Source organism: Trachypithecus francoisi, unplaced genomic scaffold (assembly GCF_009764315.1).
Source record: "Trachypithecus francoisi isolate TF-2019V2 unplaced genomic scaffold, Tfra_2.0 Contig01440, whole genome shotgun sequence".
Taxonomy (NCBI): domain Eukaryota; kingdom Metazoa; phylum Chordata; class Mammalia; order Primates; family Cercopithecidae; genus Trachypithecus; species Trachypithecus francoisi.
In genome coordinates, this window is record NW_022681431.1 from 27,298,448 (window position 1) to 27,319,212 (window position 20,765).

Consider the following 20,765-nt stretch of genomic DNA (forward strand, 5'->3'; position numbering starts at 1 on the left):
TTTTCATTGTTTTAAAAATAATTTTCTAATTTTATTAGCTTATTTTGAGAAACTTGTCTGTGTGATTTAGACTCTTCAATGTTGGAACAAAAAATGAAGTAAATTTTTAGAAATGTGTAAGCTTGATATGTGTCCTCCAATGTTTTTAGGACAAACTTTTAAATTGTGATGTTTCAAATCATTTTTATACATACTGGTTTTTTTTTTTTTCTTTCCTGTCTGTTTGATACTTTGTCTTCTGTGAGAGGCAAACTAAAATTTTTGGTGGGTTGTAGCTTTCCCTCTGATTGTTGAAACTTTCGCTTTAGATATTCTGAGGCAGTGACTAAATGCATGATGTTTATTTTAGTTAAATTTTCTTTTGCTTTAATCATTATTAATCGTATCATAAATACAATTTTCACTTTTAGATTGCTATATCAACTTTCTCTTTAAAAATGACATTTACTTGGTACATCATTTTTCTTTTTTTTCTCAATCTGTCTTTGCATTTAGCTGGTATAAACAGTCTTTATATGAAATGCACTAGTGGAGTTTGTTATGCTCATATGCTTAATCCATGATGACATATGTTTAGGCTGAAATTTGCCGTCCTATTTTTTTCCTATTTACCATGCTTTTTTGGTATTTTTTTTCTTTTTCTATAATCTATTTTCTTTGTTTCACTTTTCTTTCTTTCTTTTTTTTTTTTTTCTTGAGATGAAACTTCGCTCTTGTTGCCCAGGCTGGAGTGCAGAGGCGCGATCTCAGCTCACTGCAACCTTAGCTCCCCAGGTTCAAGTGATTCTCCTGCCCCAGCCTCCCAAGAAGCTGGTATTACAGGCATACACCACCACACCTGGCTAATTTTTTGTATTTTTAGTAGAGACGGGGTTTCTCCATGTCGACCAGGCTGATCTCGAATCATTTCATTTTTCTGTTTATTTTCCTTAACTATTTGGACATTTTTGTATTCTGTTTTTGTTTTAGTGATTTTCTTTAAATTTTAGTATTTGTAGTTAATGTTATATAATGTCTAAATTTAATCATTACATATAGTCTTCTTGGAAATAACCCAAGGACTTCAGTCATTTAACTCCTTCCATTTTCAATGCTTGTTATTTGACTTTCAAATTTCTCCCAATAAGTCAGTGTTATTTTTGTTATTATCATCTTTATCTTTAGTCAGTGAATACTAGGATTTTCCAGTATATTTCCCAGTCTTACTCACCATTTCTTTTCTAAAATTGTTTTGTTTTGAAATAATTTATGGACAAAAAGTTGCAAAAATTGCATAGGGCTCTCACGTACACTTTGCCTAGCTTTTTCCAATCATAACATCTTACATGAACACTGCATTTCCACAGCCAGTATAGTGGTATTGGTACAATACTTTTAATACAACTAAAGATCTTATTCAGATTTGCTATTGTTTGTATGCATTCACTTATGTGTGTGTATACTATTAGCACATTTTATCATCTGATTTGTTTACCAACACCACAATCATAATTCCTTTTGGAATCCTACTTTTACATTCTAGGTTCAATTATCTTTTTTCCCTTAGATTTATTGCGGTATGATTGACAAACAAAAATTGATGATTTGCCTGATATATGTATATGCTGTAAAATGATTATCACAATTACTATAATTAACACATCTATCACCTCATATAATTACTTCTTTTTATGTGTGTAGTGAGAACACTTAAGATCTACTCCCTTAGCAAATGTCAAGCTTTTTACATATAAGGTCATATCATCTGAAAACAGAGACAACTTCTTCCTTTTCAACTTGGATGTCCTTTTTTTTCTTATTTCTTGCCTAATTCCTGTGGCTAGGGCTTCTAGTACTACACTGAATAGAAATGGCAAGAGGGGCTTCTTGTTTTATTCTTGATCTTAGACCAAAACTTTTTTTGATAGCTTTTCCCTGTTAGGTTTAATGTAGCTGTGGGCTTGTAATACAGGTCTTTTGTTATGTTGAGGTGTATTTCTTCTATGATGAACTGTTGCGAGTTTTAATTAAATATGTTGAATTTTGTTTCCTGTAACTATCGAGTGTATTTTCAGCCATCCTTGCATCACAAATATATATCCCACTTGATCATGGTATATGATCCTTACAATGTTCTGTTAAAGTCAGTTCACTAGTATTTCGTTGAGGATTTTTACATCTATGTCAATCAAGGATATTGGCCTATTATTTTCTTTTCCTGTAATGTCCTTGTCTAACTTTGGTATCAGAGTAATGCTGTCCTTATAAGATGTGTTTGAAAGTGTTCCCTACTCTTTAATTTTTTGGAGGAGTCTGAGAAGGATTAGTATTAATTCTATTATAAAAGTTTGGTAGAATTTACCAGTGAAAATTTTTTTCTTTGTTGGGAGATGTTTTTTATTGCAAGTTTTATTTTTTCATGTATTTTTAAATTTGCCAAATAATAATTGTACATATCCATGGGGCACATAGGGATGTTTCAATACTTATAATATATAGTGATCAGATCAAGGTAATTAGCATATATGTCATCTCAAACATTTATCATTTCTTTGTTTTGGGAGGAGTCAGTATCCTCCTTCTAGCTATTTGAAACTATATATTATTGTTAACTGTAGTCATCCTACAGTGATATAAAGAATTAGAACTTTTTTCTCATACCACGCTGTAACTTTGTAGACTTTAACAAATCTCTCCTTTTCCCTCCCTTCCCCCTAATCTTCACAGCTTCTAGTATCTTCTATTCTACAAATTATTTCTGAGATCAACTTTCTTTTAGCTTCCACATATGAGTGAGAACATGCAGTGTTTAACTTTCTGTTCCTGGTTTATTTCACTTAACAACATCCTTCAGTTCATTCTGTGTTGTGGTGAATGACAGCATTTTATTTTCATGGCGAAATGACATTCCATTGTGTATCTATACCACATTTTCTTTATTCATGTGTTGTTGGAAACTTCGGTTGATTCCATATCTTGACTATCATAAATAGTGCTGCAGTAGACATGGCAGTGCAAATGTCTCTTCGATACAATGGGTTCCTTTCCTTTGGATAAATACCCAGTGGTGGGATTGCTGGTTCATGTGATAGTTGTATTTGTTGTTTTTTGAGGAGCTGCCCTACTGTTCTCCATAGTGGCTGTACCAGTTTACATTCCCATCAACAGTGTCCCTTTTCTCTGCATTCTTGCCAGCATTTTTAATTTTTTTGTCTTTTTGATAAAAGCCTTACTGACTGGGGTAAGAGATTACCTCATTGTGGTTTTGATTTGCATTTCTGTGATTATTAGTGATGTTGAACATTTTTTCTCATATTTGTTGGTCATTTGTGTGTCTCCTTTTGAGAAATGTCTGTTCAGTTTATCTGCCCATTTTTAAATCTAATTGTTTGCTTTTTTCATGTTGAGATATTTGAAATCATTGTATATTCTTGGTATTAATCCAGCAGTTTTCAAATATTTTCGCATACTCTGTAGGTTGTCTTTTCACTATGCTGATTGTTTCTTTTGCTGTGCACTTTTTAATTTGATATAATCCCATTTGTTTATTTTTGCTTTTGTCACCTGTGCTTTTGAGTCTTATTTATTTATTTATTTATTTTGAGATGGAGTCTCGCTTTGTTGCCCAGGCTGGAGCGCAGTGGCCGGATCTCAGCTCACTGCAAGCTCCGCCTCCCGGGTTCACGCTATTCTCCTGCCTCAGCCTCCGAGTAGCTGGGACTACAGGCGCCTGCCACCTTGCCCGGCTAGTTTTTTGTATTTTTTAGTAGAGACGGGGTTTCACCGTGTTAGCCAGGATGGTCTCGATCTCCTGACCTCGTGATCCGCCCGTCTCCGCCTCCCAAAGTGCTGGGATTACAGGCTTGAGCCACCGTGCCCAGCCTTGAAGTCTTATTTATAAAATCTTTTCCCAGACCAATGTCCTGATCATTTCCCCTATATTTTCTTCTATGAGTTTCATTATTTTGGATTTTATATGTAGGCCTTTGATTCATTATGAGTTGTTGATTTTTTTTTTTTTTTGTATAGATTGAGAGGTAGGGGTCCACTTTCATTCCTATGCATGTGGATACCCAGTTTTCCCCAGGGCTATTTAATGAAAAGACTGCCCTTTCTCCAATGAATATTCTTGGCACCTTGTCAAAATTCAATTGGCTGTAGATATGTGGATTAATTTCTGAGTACTCTATTCTGTTCCATTAGTGTAAGTGTCTGTTTTCATGCCAGTATCATGCTGTTTTGGTTTCTCAGCTTTGTAGTATATTTTGAGTCTGATAGTACAATTCTTCCAGCTTTACTCTTTTTTCTCAATTGTTTGGCTATTCAGGGCCTTTTGTAGTTGGGAGTTTTTGATTACTCATGCAGTCTTCTACTTCTTATTTGATATGTTCAGATCTTCCCCTCCCTTCCTACATCCTTCCTTCTCTACATCCCTCCCTCCCTTCCCCTCTTTCTCTCTTCCCTTCTTTCTCCCTCTCTCTCCTCTCTTTCTTTCCTTCTGTCCTTTCTTTTTCTCTTGCTCTATCGCCCAGGCTGGAGTACAGTGGTGTGTTTTAGGCTCACTGCAACCTCCCCCTCCCAGGTTCAAGTGATTCTCGGGCCTCAGCCTCCAGAGTAGCTGGGATAACAGGTGAGCCCCACCAAGTCTGGCTATTTAAAAAAGTTTTTAATACAGATGAGGTTTCACCATGTTGGCCAGGTTGGTCTCAAATTCCTGGCCTCAAGTGATCTGCCCACCTTGGCTTTCCTAAGTGCTGGGATTACAGGTGTGAGGCACCAGGCTTGGTGAGGTGTTCTGTTTACGATTCAGTCTTGATATGTTGTATCTTTCTTGGAATTTATCCATTTATTCTATTTATTTAGTTTGCATATAATTGCTGTAGGTTCCATTTTATTCTGGAGAAAGTACATTACAGTGATGTTCTATGTGTAATAATCTGTTTGATGTTTATTACTGAATTTTTTTTGTTTTACGTTCAATATTTAATTATAGGTTATATGGCTATGAAACTTCAGGTGAACAGTTATTTTCATAAGCCTTTTAAGGATATACCTTTAAATATTAGCATGTACTGTTTATGGGATGTCTGCTATCAGTCTAATCAATTCATTTTTATCTTTATACTGAAACTTTATTTTTCTATAAGTTATGAAAATTTTCGGCCCTTATCTCTGCAATAATTGACTTCCCCATTCTGCCTTTTTTTCTCCTTCTGAACTTCCTGTATTTTAGTGTCCCCATTCTAGCCTCCGTGGTTGTGGTGGTGGTTGTTCTCTATTTCCTCCTTTTCCTTCATCTTCTTTTCTTCCTTTTCATTGTTTTTCTTTTATGATTGGAATAGGGCTTTTACAAACTGGGGCATAATTTACATATCATGAAACTCATTTTTTAGTGTGTGCAGTATTATGAGTTTAGCAAATATATACTCATACCACTAGCTCAATAAAATATAGAGCAGTTCTGTCATGCAAAAAATTTTGTCTCACCCCACTCCAGCTCTGGGCGCTGGTGGATCTGTTTTCTGTGCCTACAGTTTTGCCCATCAGAACTTTGTATAAATGGATTAATACATTACGCAGTCTTTCCAGTCTGATTTCTATACCATAGCTAATATATTCGAAATCCATCCATGTTATTATGTGTATCAATAGTTTGCTCTCTTTTAAATACATTGTTTTATTGATATATAATTGATATACAATAATTTGCACATATTTTCAGTGTATAATTTGATGTTTTGATAATTTGAAAAGTAACACCCATTAAACCATCGACATGATCAAGATGGTAAAGGTATCCGTAACTCTCAAGAAATTTCTTATTTCCTTTTGTAATACCTCTCCTGGACCTTTCCCTCCCGGTTCCTGTCTATCCCCAGATTACCACTTTGTTTTTCTTTTTCAAATTTTAATTTAGGTTCGGGGGTACATGTGCATGTTTGTTACAGGGTTAAATTGTGTGTCACTGGGGTTTGGTATATAAATGATTTCATCCCCCAGGTAGTGAGCATAATACTTGTAACTGATCTGTGTAAGGTTTCAGTTTCTTCATGGTTCAATCATGGTAGGTTGTATGTTTCTAGGTATTCATCCATTTCTTCTAGGTTTTCTAGTTTGTGTGTATAGAGGTGTTTGTAATAGTTTCTGAAGATTTTTGAAAATCTCTGTGGGGTCAGAGATAATATCACTTTGGTCATTTCTTAGTGTGTTTATTTGGATCATCTGTTTTTAAATTAATCTAGCTAGTGGTCTATTAATCTTATTTGTTCCTTAAAAAAGAAACTTTCGGTTTTATGGATCTTTTCTCTGGATTATTGTGTCTCAGTTTCATTCAGTTCGGTTTGGATTTTGCTATTTATTTTCTTCTAGCTTTGGGATTGGGTTGCTCTTGGTTTTCTAGGTCTTCTAGGTGCGATGTTAGGTTGTTAACCTGAGATCTTTCTAACTTTTTGATGTATGCATTTAGCACTATAAACTTTCCTCTTAACACTAGTTTAGCTGTGCCCCAGGGTTTCTGTTATGTTATATGTTTGTTTATATTAGTTTCAAAGAATTTTTTTATTTCTGCTTTAATTTCATTATTTACCAAAAAGTCATTCAAGAGCAGGTTGTTTAATTTCTATGTGATTGTATGATTTTGAAATTTCTTGACATTGATTAATGTTTTTATTACACTGTGGTCTGAGAGTGTGACTGGTATGATTTAGGTTTTTAAGAATTTTTTGAGAAGTGCTTTATGACTGAGCATGTTGTCTTTCTCTGAGTATGTGCCATGTGCCGATGTGAAGAATTTATATTGTGGTGGTGTTGGGTGGAGTATTTTGTAGATGTCTGTTTATTATTATTATTATTATTATTATACTTTAAGTTCTAGGGTACATGTGCATAACGTGCAGGTTTGTTACATATGTATACTTGTGCCATGTTGGTGTGCTGCACCCATCAGCTCGTCAGCACCCATCAACTCGTCATTTACATCAGGTATAACTCCCAGTGCAATCCCTCCCCACTCCCCCCTCCTCATGATAGGCCCTGGTGTGCGATGTTCCCCTTCCCGAGTCCAAGTGATCTCATTGTTCAGTTCCCACCTATGAGTGAGAACATGCGGTGTTTGGTTTTCTCTTCTTGTGATAGTTTGCTAAAAATGATGGCTTCCAGCTGCATCCATGTCCCTACAAAGGACACAAACTCATCCTTTTTTATGGCTGCATAGTATTCCATGGTGTATATGTGCCACATTTTCTTAATCCAGTCTGTCACAGATGGACATTTGGGTTGATTCCAAGTCTTTGCTATTGTGAATAGTGCCGCAATAAACATACGTGTGCATGTGTCTTTATAGCAGCATGATTTATAATCCTTTGGGTATATACCCAGTAGTGGGATGGCTGGGTCATATGGTACATCTAGTTCTAGATCCTTGAGGAATTGCCATACTGTTTTCCATAATGGTTGAACTAGTTTACAATCCCGCCAACAGTGTAAAAGTGTTCCTATTTCTCCACATCCTCTCCAGCACCTGTTGTTTCCTGACTTTTTAATGATTGCCATTCTAACTGGTGTGAGATGGTATCTCATTGTGGTTTTGATTTGCATTTCTCTGATGGCGAGTGATGATGAGCATTTTTTCATGTGTCTGTTGGCTGTATGAATGTCTTCTTTTGAGAAATGTCTGTTCATATCCTTTGCCCACTTTTGGTTGGGGTTGTTTGTTTTTTTCTTGTATATTTGTTTGAGTTCTTTGTAGATTCTGGATATTAGCCCTTTGTCAGATGAGTAGATTGCAAAAATGTTCTCCCATTCTGTAGGTTGCCTGTTCACTCTGATGGTATTTTCTTTTGCTGTGCAGAAGCTCTTTAGTTTAATTAGATCCCATTTGTCAATTTTTGCTTTTGCTGCCATTGCTTTTGGTGTTTTAGACATGAAGTCCTTGCCCATGCCTATGTCCTGAATGGTACTACCTAGATTTTCTTTTTTTTTCTTTTCTTTTTTTTTTTTGAGACGGAGTCTTGCTCTGTCGCCCAGGCTGGAGTGCAGTGGCCGGATCTCAGCTCACTGCAAGCTCCGCCTTCCGGGTTCATGCTATTCTCCTGCCTCAGCCTCCGGAGTAGCTGGGACTACAGGCGCCTGCCACCTCGCCCGGCTAGTTTTTTTGTATTTTTTAGTAGAGACGGGGTTTCACCATGTTAGCCAGGATGGTCTCGATCTCCTGGCCTCGTGATCCGCCCGTCTCGGCCTCCCAAAGTGCTGGGATTACAGGCTTGAGCCACCGCGCCCGGCCTCCTAGATTTTCTTCTAGGGTTTTTATGGTATTAGGTCTAACATTTAAGTTTCTAATCCATCTTGAATTAATCTTCGTATAAGGAGTAAGGAAAGGATCCAGTTTTAGCTTTCTACTTATGGCTAGCCAATTTTCCCAGCACCATTTATTAAATAGGGAATCCTTTCCCCATTTCTTGTTTCTCTCACGTTTGTCAAATATCAGATGGCTGTAGATGTGTGGTATTATTTCTGAGGGCTCTGTTCTGTTCCATTGGTCTATGTCTCTGTTTTGGTACCAGTACCATGCTGTTTTGGTTACTGTAGCCTTGTAGTTTGAAGTCAGGTAGCGTGACGCCTCCAGCTTTGTCCTTTTGACTTAGGATTGTCTTGGCAATGCAGGCTCTTTTTTAGTTTCATATGAACTTTAAAGCCGTTTTTTCCAATTCTGTGAAGAAAGTCATTGGTAGCTTGATGGGGATGGCATTGAATCTATAAATAACCTTGGGCAGTATGGCCATTTTCACAATATTGATTCTTCCTATCCATGAGCATGGTATGTTCTTCCATTTGTTTGTGTCCTCTTTTATTTCACTGAGCAGTGGTTTGTAGTTCTCCTTGAAGAGGTCCTTTACATCCTTGTAAGTTGGATTCCTAAGTATTTTATTCTCTTTGAAGCAATTGTGAATGGAAGTTCATTCCTGATTTGGCTCTCTGTTTGTCTGTTACTGGTGTATATGAATGCTTGTGATTTTTGCACATTAATTTTGTATCCTGAGACTTTGCTGAAGTTTCTTCTCAGCTTAAGGAGATTTTGGGCTGAGACAATGGGGTTTTCTCAATATACAATCATGTCATCTGCAAACAGGGACAATTTGGCTTCTTCTTTTCCTAACTGAATACCCTTGATTTCTTTCTCTTGCCTGATTGCCATAGCCAGAACTTCCAACACTATGTTAAATAGGAGTGGTGAGAGAGGGCATCCCTGTCTTATGCCAGTTTTCAAAGGGAATTTTTCCAGTTTTTGCCCATTCAGTATGATATTAGCTGTGGGTTTGTCATAAATAGCTCTTATTATTTTGAGGTACGTTCCATCAATACCGAATTTATTGAGTGCTTTTAGCATGAAGGGCTGTTGAATTTTGTCAAAGGCCTTTTCTGCATCTATTGAGATAATCATGTGGTTCTTGTCTTTGGTTCTGTTTATATGCTGGATTACGTTTATTGATTTGCGAATGTTGAACCAGCCTTGCATCCCAGGGATGAAGCCCACTTGATCATGGTGGATAAGCTTTTTGATGTGCTGCTGAATCCAGTTTGCCAGTATTTTATTGAGGATTTTTGCATCGATGTTCATCAGGGATATTGGTCTAAAATTCTCTTTTTTTGTTGTGTCTCTGCCCAGCTTTGGTATCAGAATGATGTTGGCCTCATAAAATGAGTTAGGGAGGATTCCCTCTTTTTCTATTGATTGGAATAGTTTCAGAAGGAATGGTACCAGCTCCTCCTTGTACCTCTGGTAGAATTTGGCTGTGAATCCATCTGGTCCTGGACTTTTTTTGGTTGGTAGGCTATTAATTCTTGCCTCAATTTTAGAGCCTGCTATTGGTCTATTCAGGGATTCAACTTCTTCCTGGTTTAGTCTTGGAAGAGTGCAAATGTCCAGGAAATTATCCATTTCTTCTAGATTTTCTAGTTTATTTGCATAGAGGTGTTTATAGTATTCTCTGATGGTAGTTTGTATTTCTGTGGGGTCGGTGTTGATATCCCCTTTATCATTTTTTATTGCACCTATTTGATTCCTCTCTCTTTTCTTCTTTATTAGTCTTGCTAGCAGTCTATCAATTTTGTTGATCTTTTCAAAAAACCAACTCCTGGATTCATTGATTTTTTGGAGGGTTTTTTGTGTCTCTATCTCTTTCAGTTCTGCTCTGATCTTAGTTATTTCTTGCCTTCTGCTAGCTTTTGAATGTGTTTGCTCTTGCTTCTCTAGTTCTTTTAATTGTGATGTTAGGGTGTCAATTTTAGATCTTTCCAGCTTTTTCTTGTGGGCATTTAGTGCTATAAATTTCCCTCTACACACTGCTTTAAATGTGTCCCAGAGACTCTGGTATGTTGTATCTTTGTTCTCATTGGTTTCAAAGAACATCTTTATTTCTGCCTTCATTTCGTTATGTACCCAGTAGTCATTCAGGAGCAGGTTGTTCAGTTTCCATGTAGTTGAGCGGTTTTGATTGAGTTTCTTAGTCCTGAGTTCTAGTTTGATTGCACTGTGGTCTGAGAGACAGTTTGTTATAATTTCTGTTCTTGTACATTTGCTGAGGAGTGCTTTACTTCCAATTATGTGGTCAATTTTGGAATAAGTGCCATGTGGTGCTGAGAAGAATGTATATTCTGTTGATTTGGGTTGGAGAGTTCTATAGATGTCTATTAGGTCTGCTTGCTGCAGAGATGAGTTCAATTCCTGGATATCCTTGTTAACTTTCTGTCTCGTTGATCTGTCTAATTTTGACAGTGGGGTGTTGAAGTCTCCCATTATTATTGCCTGGGAGTCTAAGTCTCTTTGTAAGTCTCTAAGGACTTGCTTTATGAATTTGGGTGCTCCTCTATTGGGTGCATATATATTTAGGATAGTTAGCTCTTCCTGTTGAATTGATTCATTTACCATTATGTAATGGCCTTCTTTGTCTCTTTTGATCTTTGATGGTTTAAAGTCTATTTTATCAGAGACTAGGATTGCAACCCCTGCTTTTTTTTGTTCTCCATTTGCTTGGAAGATCTTCCTCCATCCCTTTATTTTTGAGCCTATGTATGTCTTTGCATGTGAGATGGGTCTCCTGAATACAGCAGACTGATGGGTCTTGACTGTTTATCCAGTTTGCCAGTCTGTGTCTTTTAATTGGGGCATTTAGTCCATTGACATTTAAGGTTAATATTGTTATGTGTGAACTTGATCCTGCCATTATGATATTAACTGGTTATTTTGCTCGTTAGTTGATGCAGTTTCTTCCTAGCCTCGATGGTCTTTACATTTTGGCATGTTTTTGCAATGGCTGGTACCGGTTGTTCCTATCCATGTTTAGTGCTTCCTTCAGGGTCTCTTGTAAGGCAGGCCTGGTGGTGACAAAATCTCTAAGAATTTGCTTATCTGTACAGGATTTTATTTCTCCTTCACTTATGAAACTTAGTTTGGCTGGATATGAAATTCTGGGTTTAAAATTCTTTTCTTGAAGAATGTTGAATATTGGCCCCCACTCTCTTCTGGCTTGTAGAGTTTCTGCTGAGAGATCTGCTGTTAGTCTGATGGGCTTTCCTTTGTGGGTAACCCGACCTTTCTCTCTGGCTGCCCTTAAGATTTTTTCCTTCATTTCAACTTTGGTAAATCTGGCAATTATGTATCTTGGAGTTGCTCTTTTCGAGGAGTATCTTTGTGGCGTTCTCTGTATTTCCGAATTGAATGTTGGCCTGCCCTACTAGGTTGGGGAAGTTCTCCTGGATGATATCCTGCAGAGTGTTTTCCAACTTGGTTCCATTTTCCCCCTCACTTTCAGGCACCCCAATCAGACGTAGATTTGGTCTTTTTACATAATCCCATACTTCTTCGAGGCTTTGTTCATTTCTTTTTCTTCTTTTTTCTTTTGGTTTCTCTTCTCACTTCATTTCATTCATTTGATCCTCAATCTCTGATACTCTTTCTTCCAGTTGATCGAGTTGGTTACTGATGCTTGTGCATTTGCCACGTATTTCTCGTGTCATGGTTTTCATCTCTGTCAGTTCGTTTATGACCTTCTCTGCATTAGTTATTCTAGCTATCAATTCTTCCACTCTTTTTTCAAGATTTTTAGTTTCTTTGCACTGGATACGTAATTCCTCCTTTAGCTCTGAGAAGTTTGATGGACTGAAGCCTTCTTCTCTCATCTCGTCAAAGTCATTCTCCGTCCAGCTTTGATCCGTTGCTGGCAATGGGCTGCGCTCCTTTGCAGGGGGAGATGTGCTCTTATTTTTTGAATTTCCAGCTTTTCTGCCCTGCTTTTCCCCCATCTTTGTGGTTTTATCTGCCTCTGGTCTTTGATGATGGTGACATACTGATGGGGTTTTGGTATAGGTGTTCTTCCTGTTTGATAGTTTTCCTTCTAATAGTCAGGACCCTCAGCTATAGGTCTGTTGGAGATTGCTTGAGGTCCACTGCAGACCCTGTTTGCCTGGGTATCAGCAGCAGAGGCTGCAGAAGATAGAATATTGCTGAACAGCGAGTGTACCCGTCTGATTCTTACTTTGGAAGCTTCTTCTCAGGGTGTACTCCACCATGTGAGGTGTGGGGTGTCAGTCTGCCCCTAGTAGGGGATGTCTCCCAGTTAGGCTACTCAGGGGTCAGGGACCCACTTGAGCAGGCAGTCTGTCCGTTCTCAGATCTCAACCTCAGTGTTAGGAGATCCACTGCTCTCTTCAAAGCTGTCAGACAGAGTTGTTTGCATCTGCAGAGGTTTCTACTGCTTTTGTTGTTGTTGTTGTTGTTTAGCTGTGCCCTATCCCCAGAGGTGGAGTCTACAGAGACACGCAGGCTTCCTTGAGCTGCTGTGAGCTCCACCCAGTTGGAGCTTCCCAGCGGCTTTGTTTACCTACTTAAGCCTCAACAATGGCGGGCGCCCCTCCCCCAGCCTTGCTGCTGCCTTGCGGTTAGATCGCAGACTGCTGTGCTAGCAATGAGGGAGGCTCTGTGGGCGTGGGACCCTCCCAGCCAGGTGTGGGATATAATCTCCTGGTGTGCCCGTTTGCTTAAAGCGCAGTATTGGGGTGGGAGTTACCCAATTTTCCAGGTGTTGTGTGTCTCAGTTCCCCTGGCTAGGAAAAGGGATTCTCTTCCGCCTTGTGCTTCCCAGGTGAGGCGGTGCCTCGCCCTGCTCCACCTCTGGCTGGTCGGGCTGCAGCGACTGACCAGCACTGATTGTCTGGCACTCCCTAGTGAGATGAACCCAGTACCTCAGTTGAAAATGCAGAAATCACCGGTCTTCTGTGTCACTCGCGCTGGGAGTTGGAGACTGGAGCTGTTTCTATTAGGCCATCTTGCTCTGCCCAAAACCTGTAGATATCTGTTAGGTGTACTTGGTCAACTGCCATGTTTATGTTCCAAATACTTTTGTTAGTTTTCTGCCTCAATGATCTGCATAACACTTTCGGTGGGGTGTTGACGTTTCCCACTAAAATAGTCTCCCACACTGTTATTGTGTGGTTCTCAACATCTCTTCATAGGTCTCTAAAAACTTGTTTTATGAATCCAAGTATTTCACTCTTGGGCCCATATATATTTAGGATCATTAAGTCTTCTTGTTGAATTAAACCCTTTATGTAATGTCTTCTTTGTCCTTTTTTATTGTTTTTGGTTTAAAGTGTGTTTTATCTTAAATAAGAAAGCACCTTCTGCTTTTTTTTTTTTTTTTTACTTTGTTTGTTTGATGGACCTTTCTCCTTCCCTTTACTTTGAGCTTATGGGTATCATTGCAGGTGAGATGGTCTTTTGAAGACAGCATGTAGTTGGATCTTGCTTCTTTATACACTTTGCCACTCTGTGTTTTTAAATAGGGCATTTATCCCATTTACATTCAAGGTTAATATTGTTATGTGCAGATTTGATGCTGTCATCATGTTGTTAGCTGGTTGTTATGTAGATTTGATTGTATATTTGCTTTTATAGTGTCAGGGGGCTATGCATGTAAGTATAATTTTGTGGTGGCAGGTAGCTGGTTCTTATATAGATTTGATTATATATTTGCTTTATAGTGTCAGGGCTATGCATGTAATGGTCTTCCCTTTCCATGGTTTGCTCTCCCTTAAGGACCTGTTATAAGACAGATATGGTGGTAACAAATTCCCTTAGCATTGGCTTGTTTGAAAAAGATTTTATTTTTGCTCTGCTTATGATGCTTAGTTTGACTGGATGTGCAATTTTTGGTTGAAATTTCTTTTCTTTAAGGATGCTGAATATAGGTCCCCAATCTCTTCTGACTTGTAAGGTTTCTGCCGAAAATTCTGCTGTTAGCCTGTTGGGGTTCCCTTTGTGGGTGACCTGCCCCTTCTCCCAAGCTGCCTTTAATATTTATTCTTTTACATTGCCTTTGGAGAATCTGATGACTATGTGTCTTGGGGATGGTCATCTTGTATGGTATCTCACAGAGATTCCCTGAATATCCTGAATTTGCGTGTCAACATCTCTAGTGAGGTTGGGAAAATTTTTGTGGAAATATTCTCCAATATGTTTTCCAATTTGCTTGCTTTCTCTTCATCTCAGGAATGCCAACGAGTCCCAGGTTTGGTCTTACATATTGCTCTGATATTTTGTTCATTTAAAAAGTTATTTTTTCTTTTTTCTAGTCTGCCTGTGTTGTTTCAAAGAAATGGTCTTCAAGCTCTGAGATTCTTTCCTCAGCATGGTCTATTCTGTTATAATGCTTTCAATTACTTTATGAAATTCCTGTAGTGATTTTTTCATTTCTAGAAGTTCAGTTTATTTTTCTCGTAAAAAGGCTATGTCATCTTTTTTTTTTTTTTTTGAGGCGGAGTCTCGCTCTGTCGCCTGGACTGGAGTGCAGTGGCCGGATCTCAGCTCACTGCAAGCTCCGCCTCCCGGGTTTACACCATTCTCCTGCCTCAGCCTCCGGAGTAGCTGGGACTACAGGCACCCGCCACCTCGCCCGGCTAGTTTTTTTGTATTTTTAGTAGAGACGGGGTTTCACTGTGTTAGCCAGGATGGTCTCGAACTCCTGACCTCGTGATCCGCCTGTCTCGGCCTCCCAAAGTGCTGGGATTACAGGCTTGAGCCACCGCGCCCGGCCGGCTATGTCATCTTTTAACTATTGGACCGCGTTGCTATGTTCCTTGGCTTGAGTTTCAACCTTCTGTATGTCGATGACCTTCCTTGCCATTCAGATTTAGCATTATATGTCTGTCATTATAGCCATTTCAGTCTGGTTAAGAACAATAGCTGGAGAGCTATTGTGGTTGTTTGGTGCTAAGAAGACACTGTGTCTTTTTGAGTTGTCAGAGTTCTTGCTTTGGTTCTTTCTCATTTGTGTGGGCTGATGTTCCCTTAATCTTTGAAATTGCTGTCTTTTGTATGGAGCTTTCTGCTTTTACGTTCTCTGATGCCTTAAGGGTTTCACTGTGGTATGAGTTAGGTTTAGGCAATTGGCTTCATTTCTGGATGCTTTCAGGGGGCCAAGGCTCAAATTAGCATTCCTGGGCTATGTGCTCTATCCCTGGGTGGTTGGTACCTGGCCTGTGTCTTTGTTCTCTGTCCCCTTAAGGTTAAACCCCTGCTGCACTGGAGATGCCAAGGTATTCCCAGTCTGCTGGCAACAACCCTCCAATGGGGGCTGCCAGCAAAAGCACTGGGGTGGGCCAGTGGTGGGTCCATGTATATGTGCATGCAGGCAAGGTAGGTGGGGTTCCCCCATTTGTGCATGCTGGCAGGCTGGTGAGGGTTCTGTGCGCCCACATGCACTGGTAAGGGGGTAGAGAGAGGCTGTGCTGGTGGCGAAAGGCTGCGGGCTGGTATCCCAGATTGTTACTAATCTGCTTCTGTCACTACAGTTTACGGTTCTTTTTCTAGAATTTTATATAAATGAAATCATATCCTATGATTGTATATACTTTGTCTGGATTATTTACATCACTCTAATTATTTTGATATTTATCCATGCTTTTGTGTGTGTCAATAGTTTGTTCCTTTTTATTGCTGAGAATTACTCAGCTGTATGAACATACCTTAATTTTTAAAATCTATTTATCTGTTGATGAATAAACTGGGTTATTTCCAGTTTATAGGTGTTATATAAGCTGGAAACAAATGCTCAGTGCCACAAAGAAGAACCAGCACTGAGACAAAGGATCTCTCAGCAAGGCAAATTTACTTCTGCAAAAGGGTGCTTCTCATAGGTCTGGTTGCCATGAGAGCACCCTGAACAAAGGAAAGCAGGGGTTTTGATTTCTAATGCAGCTTGTCCCTACTACTGTGTCCTGCCTCCATTGGCTGGACTTGGACCGCACAATTTAAACTGAACCTGGTTGGCTAACTTGAAAAGTGCAGAAATGCGGTTACACTGGTGGGAAGGTGGGAAGATCAGTTTCAGCAGGAGTAGCCATTGCAATGGGAGAGGTAATTTACAGAGTGGGTAGCAGATGTGGAATGTGGGCTGTATAGATAAGGACTGGCAGGAAGGTTGTTTACCAGGGCAGGGGGACACAGTGAGTAAAGAAGTCTGGCCTTGAAAGCAGGGAACAAAAAACAAGCAAACTTAAGCAAACTAAACCTTTGAAGAATAATTTCTTACTGTATTTAACATGAACATTCAGGTACAAGTTGCTATGTGAATATATGCTTTCCTTCTCTTGGTTAATGCCCAGGAATAGAATAATTGGGTAATAAAATAAGTGTATGTTTAAATTCTAAAGGAAGAGCTATGTTTTCTGAAGTGGTTTTGGCATCTTGTATTTCAGCCACTAGTGTATGCAAGTTTTAGTTTCTCCACATCCTTGTCAATACGTGGTCTCATTTTTTTTTTAACATTACCAATTCTGATATTGTGTAGTGGTATCTCATTATAATTTTAATTTGAATTTCTCTAATGGTTAATCACGTTGACACTTGTTTCATATGGTTATTTGCCATCTGTATACCTTCTTTGGAGAAATGTCTATTCAAATTATGGGTTATTTTCCTTTTTATCGTATTTTTCAAATCTTTTGATCATTTTTGAAATGGGTTTGTTGTATTTTGAGTGTTCTGAATATAAGTCTATCATTATATATGTAATTTGCAAACATGTCATCTTGGTCTAAGGCTTGTCTTTTAATACTTTTAACAATCTTTTAAACAGCAAATGTTTTAAATGTTTAGTAAAACCAGTGTATCAATTTCTTTTTTTATAGATCGTAATTTTGGTGCTGTAGCTAAGAAATAATTGCCTAACCCAAGTTCACAGATTTTCTCCTGTGATTTCTTCTAAAAGTTTCAGTTTTAGGTTTTGCCTTTAGATCTATATCTAATTTGAATTAATTTTTATATATGTTAAGCAATATGGAAATAGTGTATTTTGCACAAAAATTTTTAATTATTCTTACACCATTGATTTTAAACTTTGTTAAGTAGGATCAGAATAGTCACCCATAAAAAGACAGTACCATTCTGAGTAACTCTATCCATCTTACTCTGAATTACCATATATTCAACTGAGGTAGAAGGAACTCAAACTATTCCTGTCCTTCTGTGAGCACAAGAAATTATTCCCTTTGTTCATTTTGGATAAATGGTTTTACTCTGGCTCAGGTAGTTCCCTCACTGGCAAGCATTCATCAGTTCTCTGCAGAAGATGCAAGGGGTTGGGGGGGTGGTCCTCCGCTAATCTCAGGATTCCTTCTAAACATTTTCTTTTTTTCTGTGGTGTTCTGCCCTGTGAACCCTAGCTTCCTTGCCCTTCCTAGGACCCCAATTCTATCACCTCAACTCAGAGAGACTACTGAGATTTGCCTCAGTTTCCCTCACTGCACTACAGCCTGAAAACTCTCCCTAGACAATAGGAAGACTCAATCACAGAACTCACCTTGTTTCCTTCTCTCAAAGTTCACTGTACTGCACTGTCTACTAGCCAATGTGTGAAATCCATTGTTTCATACATTTTGTTTGTATTTTTGGACATTCTGGCAGGAGGGTAAATTTACTCTTACTCCATCTTGGCCAGAATTAGAGTATGCTTTTAGTATTTGCAACTTTCACATATTTTTAATCTCTGCATCTCACATTCTGATTAATTTTCTTAGCTCACTCTTTCATTTCTCTAATTTTTGTTTCCTGTCTGTCCTGGTTTAGACTTATGGATTCCATTCCTGCAAAGATCTCTATGAGGAGTCTAAATATTCTCAGATTAAAGTGTTTGTTAGGCAAATCATTTGTAGCACTTGCTGCATGAATTCATGTGTTAGTGTAGTGTTGACATTAACTCTTAGTGGTTTGTAATGATAGACTCTTTTATTGTCAGTGTCTTTGATGTTTCCCATGAGAATTCTGTGTGTGCTGTGTTATGAAGACATATATGTAGGTTGTTGTGTTAGTCCGTTTTCATACTGCTATACAGAACTGCCCAAGACTGGGGTAATTTATAAAGGAAAGAGGTTTAATTGACTCACAGTTTAGCAAGACTGGGAAGGCCTCAGGAAACCTACAATCATGGCAGAAGGTGAAGGGGAAGCAAGGCACCTTCTTCACAAGGTGGCAGGAGGGAGAAGTGCCAAGCGGAGGGGGAAGAACCTCTTACAAAACAATCAGATCTCATGAGAACTCACTCACTATCATGAGAAAGGCATGGGGGAAACCACTACCAAGATTCCATTACTTCCACCTGGTCTCTCCCGATGCGTGGGGATTATGGGGATTACAATTTAAGGTAAGATTTGGGTGGGGACACGAAGCCTAACCATACCAGTTGTTTAATTTTTTCTTTCTTAAAGAAAAAATATTTTTAAAAATTTACCATGCATGGTGTTCAAGAATTTGTGGGGGTGTGAACTGGGGTCCTAAAACTGCACTTTTTGGACACTTGGGAGTCCTACTTCTCTTCTTGATGCATTTTTTCTCTCTGTTTATGCATATTTCCCTCTTGCATTCCAAAAGTCACTGGTCAGAAATTTTATTATTCCTGTTTCATTGGTCCCTTCTGGCTCCTGGTTTAATTAAAGAGTTCACTTATAGCATCTCTACATCCGAAGGCCTGGGACTTCAGCTCCTTCTAAGTCAGAGCTATTAAAACTCTGACCTCAGAGGTAGTCTTTTCTTTAAAAATGAATAAAAAACCAAAAGTTGGATTATGAAGGTTAGGATCAGACATTTAAGGTCACATCTATATTCTGTGTTTAGAAGGGATCAGAAAAAGCAAATTTGGGTGTTGTGGATACTCTCCTCATTGCAGGATTTGAAATGTGCTCTTCTCATGGATGAGGTATATGGGTAAATAAAAATGTTATTTATTTGCATCTGTGTTCATTGACCTTTGGACAATATTTTATTTAGTAATAATTAGTCTTAGAAGGAGATAATACTGATTATAAAATGGACTGATTTTCATTCATGAAATTGGCAAGTTTTCTTAGTACTAATGTGAGACATTTTCAATTTTGTTTTTTAGATCTAAATCAGAAGGTAGCACTCAGACATATGCCAGCCAGTAAGTAGATTAGAAGGTGTTTTTAAGATGCATGTTGAAAATTAAGAATTAATTGATAATTCACAATTTATTTCTCAATTTTTTTTAGACATCAATTGCTAAAACAATGCACTGAAATCCAGACTGCTAATATATAGTCTAATTTAGTTTCTAATAAATTAGTCCTTTCTTCATTTAATAAATGTTTACTGGAAGTCTCTTCTGAGGAAACAAGGAATAAAATAGCTGATGCTAAAATGAGATAGGACATGTATAATTAGTAAAGAAAAAGAATGTATAGTGCGTAGAAGTTACCCAGCTTGTGTTATAGAGCCATGTGCTGCAAAATAATGTTTTGGTAAATGATAAACCACATGTATGATTGTGGTTCCATAAGATTATAATGAAGGTGAAAAATTCCTGTAGCCTAGTAATGTTGTAGTCAACACAACATCAGACAGCAATGCATTATTCACTTGTTTGTGGTGATGCTGGTGTAAGCAAACCTACTGCGCAAAGCAAAATATGCAGGATTCTCATGAGACAATCAATGCTACTTAACCTTACAAAAAAAAAAAAAAAAAAAAGCCACCAAAAGTGGTAATGCCAACAGCCAAAGCAATCTAAAGAAATACAGGTAATTGAAAAACTTCAAAAAAATGCTTAGGATCTGCATAGAGGTTGAAAAACAAATGGAATCCATTAAACAAGAAATAAAGGAGCTGAAAAAAGATTTTCTTATTTTTAAATTGTTTAGGGAAATCACTCAGAATACAACATAAACAGAATAATAACATACAAAAGACCAGTTAAGAAACAAAAGAATTCAGAGACAGAAAATTTAGAGTGGGGAATAGTCAATATTTGAAGAAATAAGGTCTTGGACTTTTACAAAATTGAAGATGGGTAGTTAAGTGTCAGAGAATATGGAGTCCAGTTCACAGACTGTTAGGAAATAGTGAGAACTGAAGTTATAGTTAAAAAATATTAATAGGGGCTGTGTGTGTTGGGTCATGCCTGTAATCCCAGCACTTTGGGAGGCTGAGGTGTGCAGTGCACCTGAAAATTAAAAATTAAAAAATTAGCCAGGCATGGTGGCATGAGCCTGTGGTCCCGGCTACTTGGGAGGCTGAGGTGGGAGGATTGCTTTAGCTTAGAAGTTCAAGACTGCAGTGAGCCATGATCACCAGGTTGCTCCAGAAAAAAAAGAAAAAAGAAAAAAAAAGAAATAAAAAAAAATAAGTAGGATGAATAGGGACAAAATGCAATTTATTGATGATTAAAATAACAGAACAATTAGGTCAATGTAATTGGCTCTCTCAAACCCATAATTAT

General features: G+C 38.2%; 1 protein-coding gene across 13 annotated transcripts in view; it reads left to right on the top strand.

Moving 5' to 3' along the window:
* The window catches only part of ADAM32 (ADAM metallopeptidase domain 32), a 174,478-nt gene that overhangs the window by 141,480 nt on the left and 12,233 nt on the right, over positions 1 to 20,765 (top strand). For all 13 annotated transcript variants that reach the window (XR_004441834.1, XM_033231805.1, XM_033231812.1 and 10 more), the window contains exon 20: positions 19,413 to 19,451. Coding sequence is in view for 12 of the 13 variants with exons in the window: in XM_033231805.1 (XP_033087696.1) it covers positions 19,413 to 19,451 (39 nt within the window). In the remaining variant the exon portion in view is untranslated. The remainder of the gene's footprint in view (positions 1 to 19,412; positions 19,452 to 20,765) is intronic.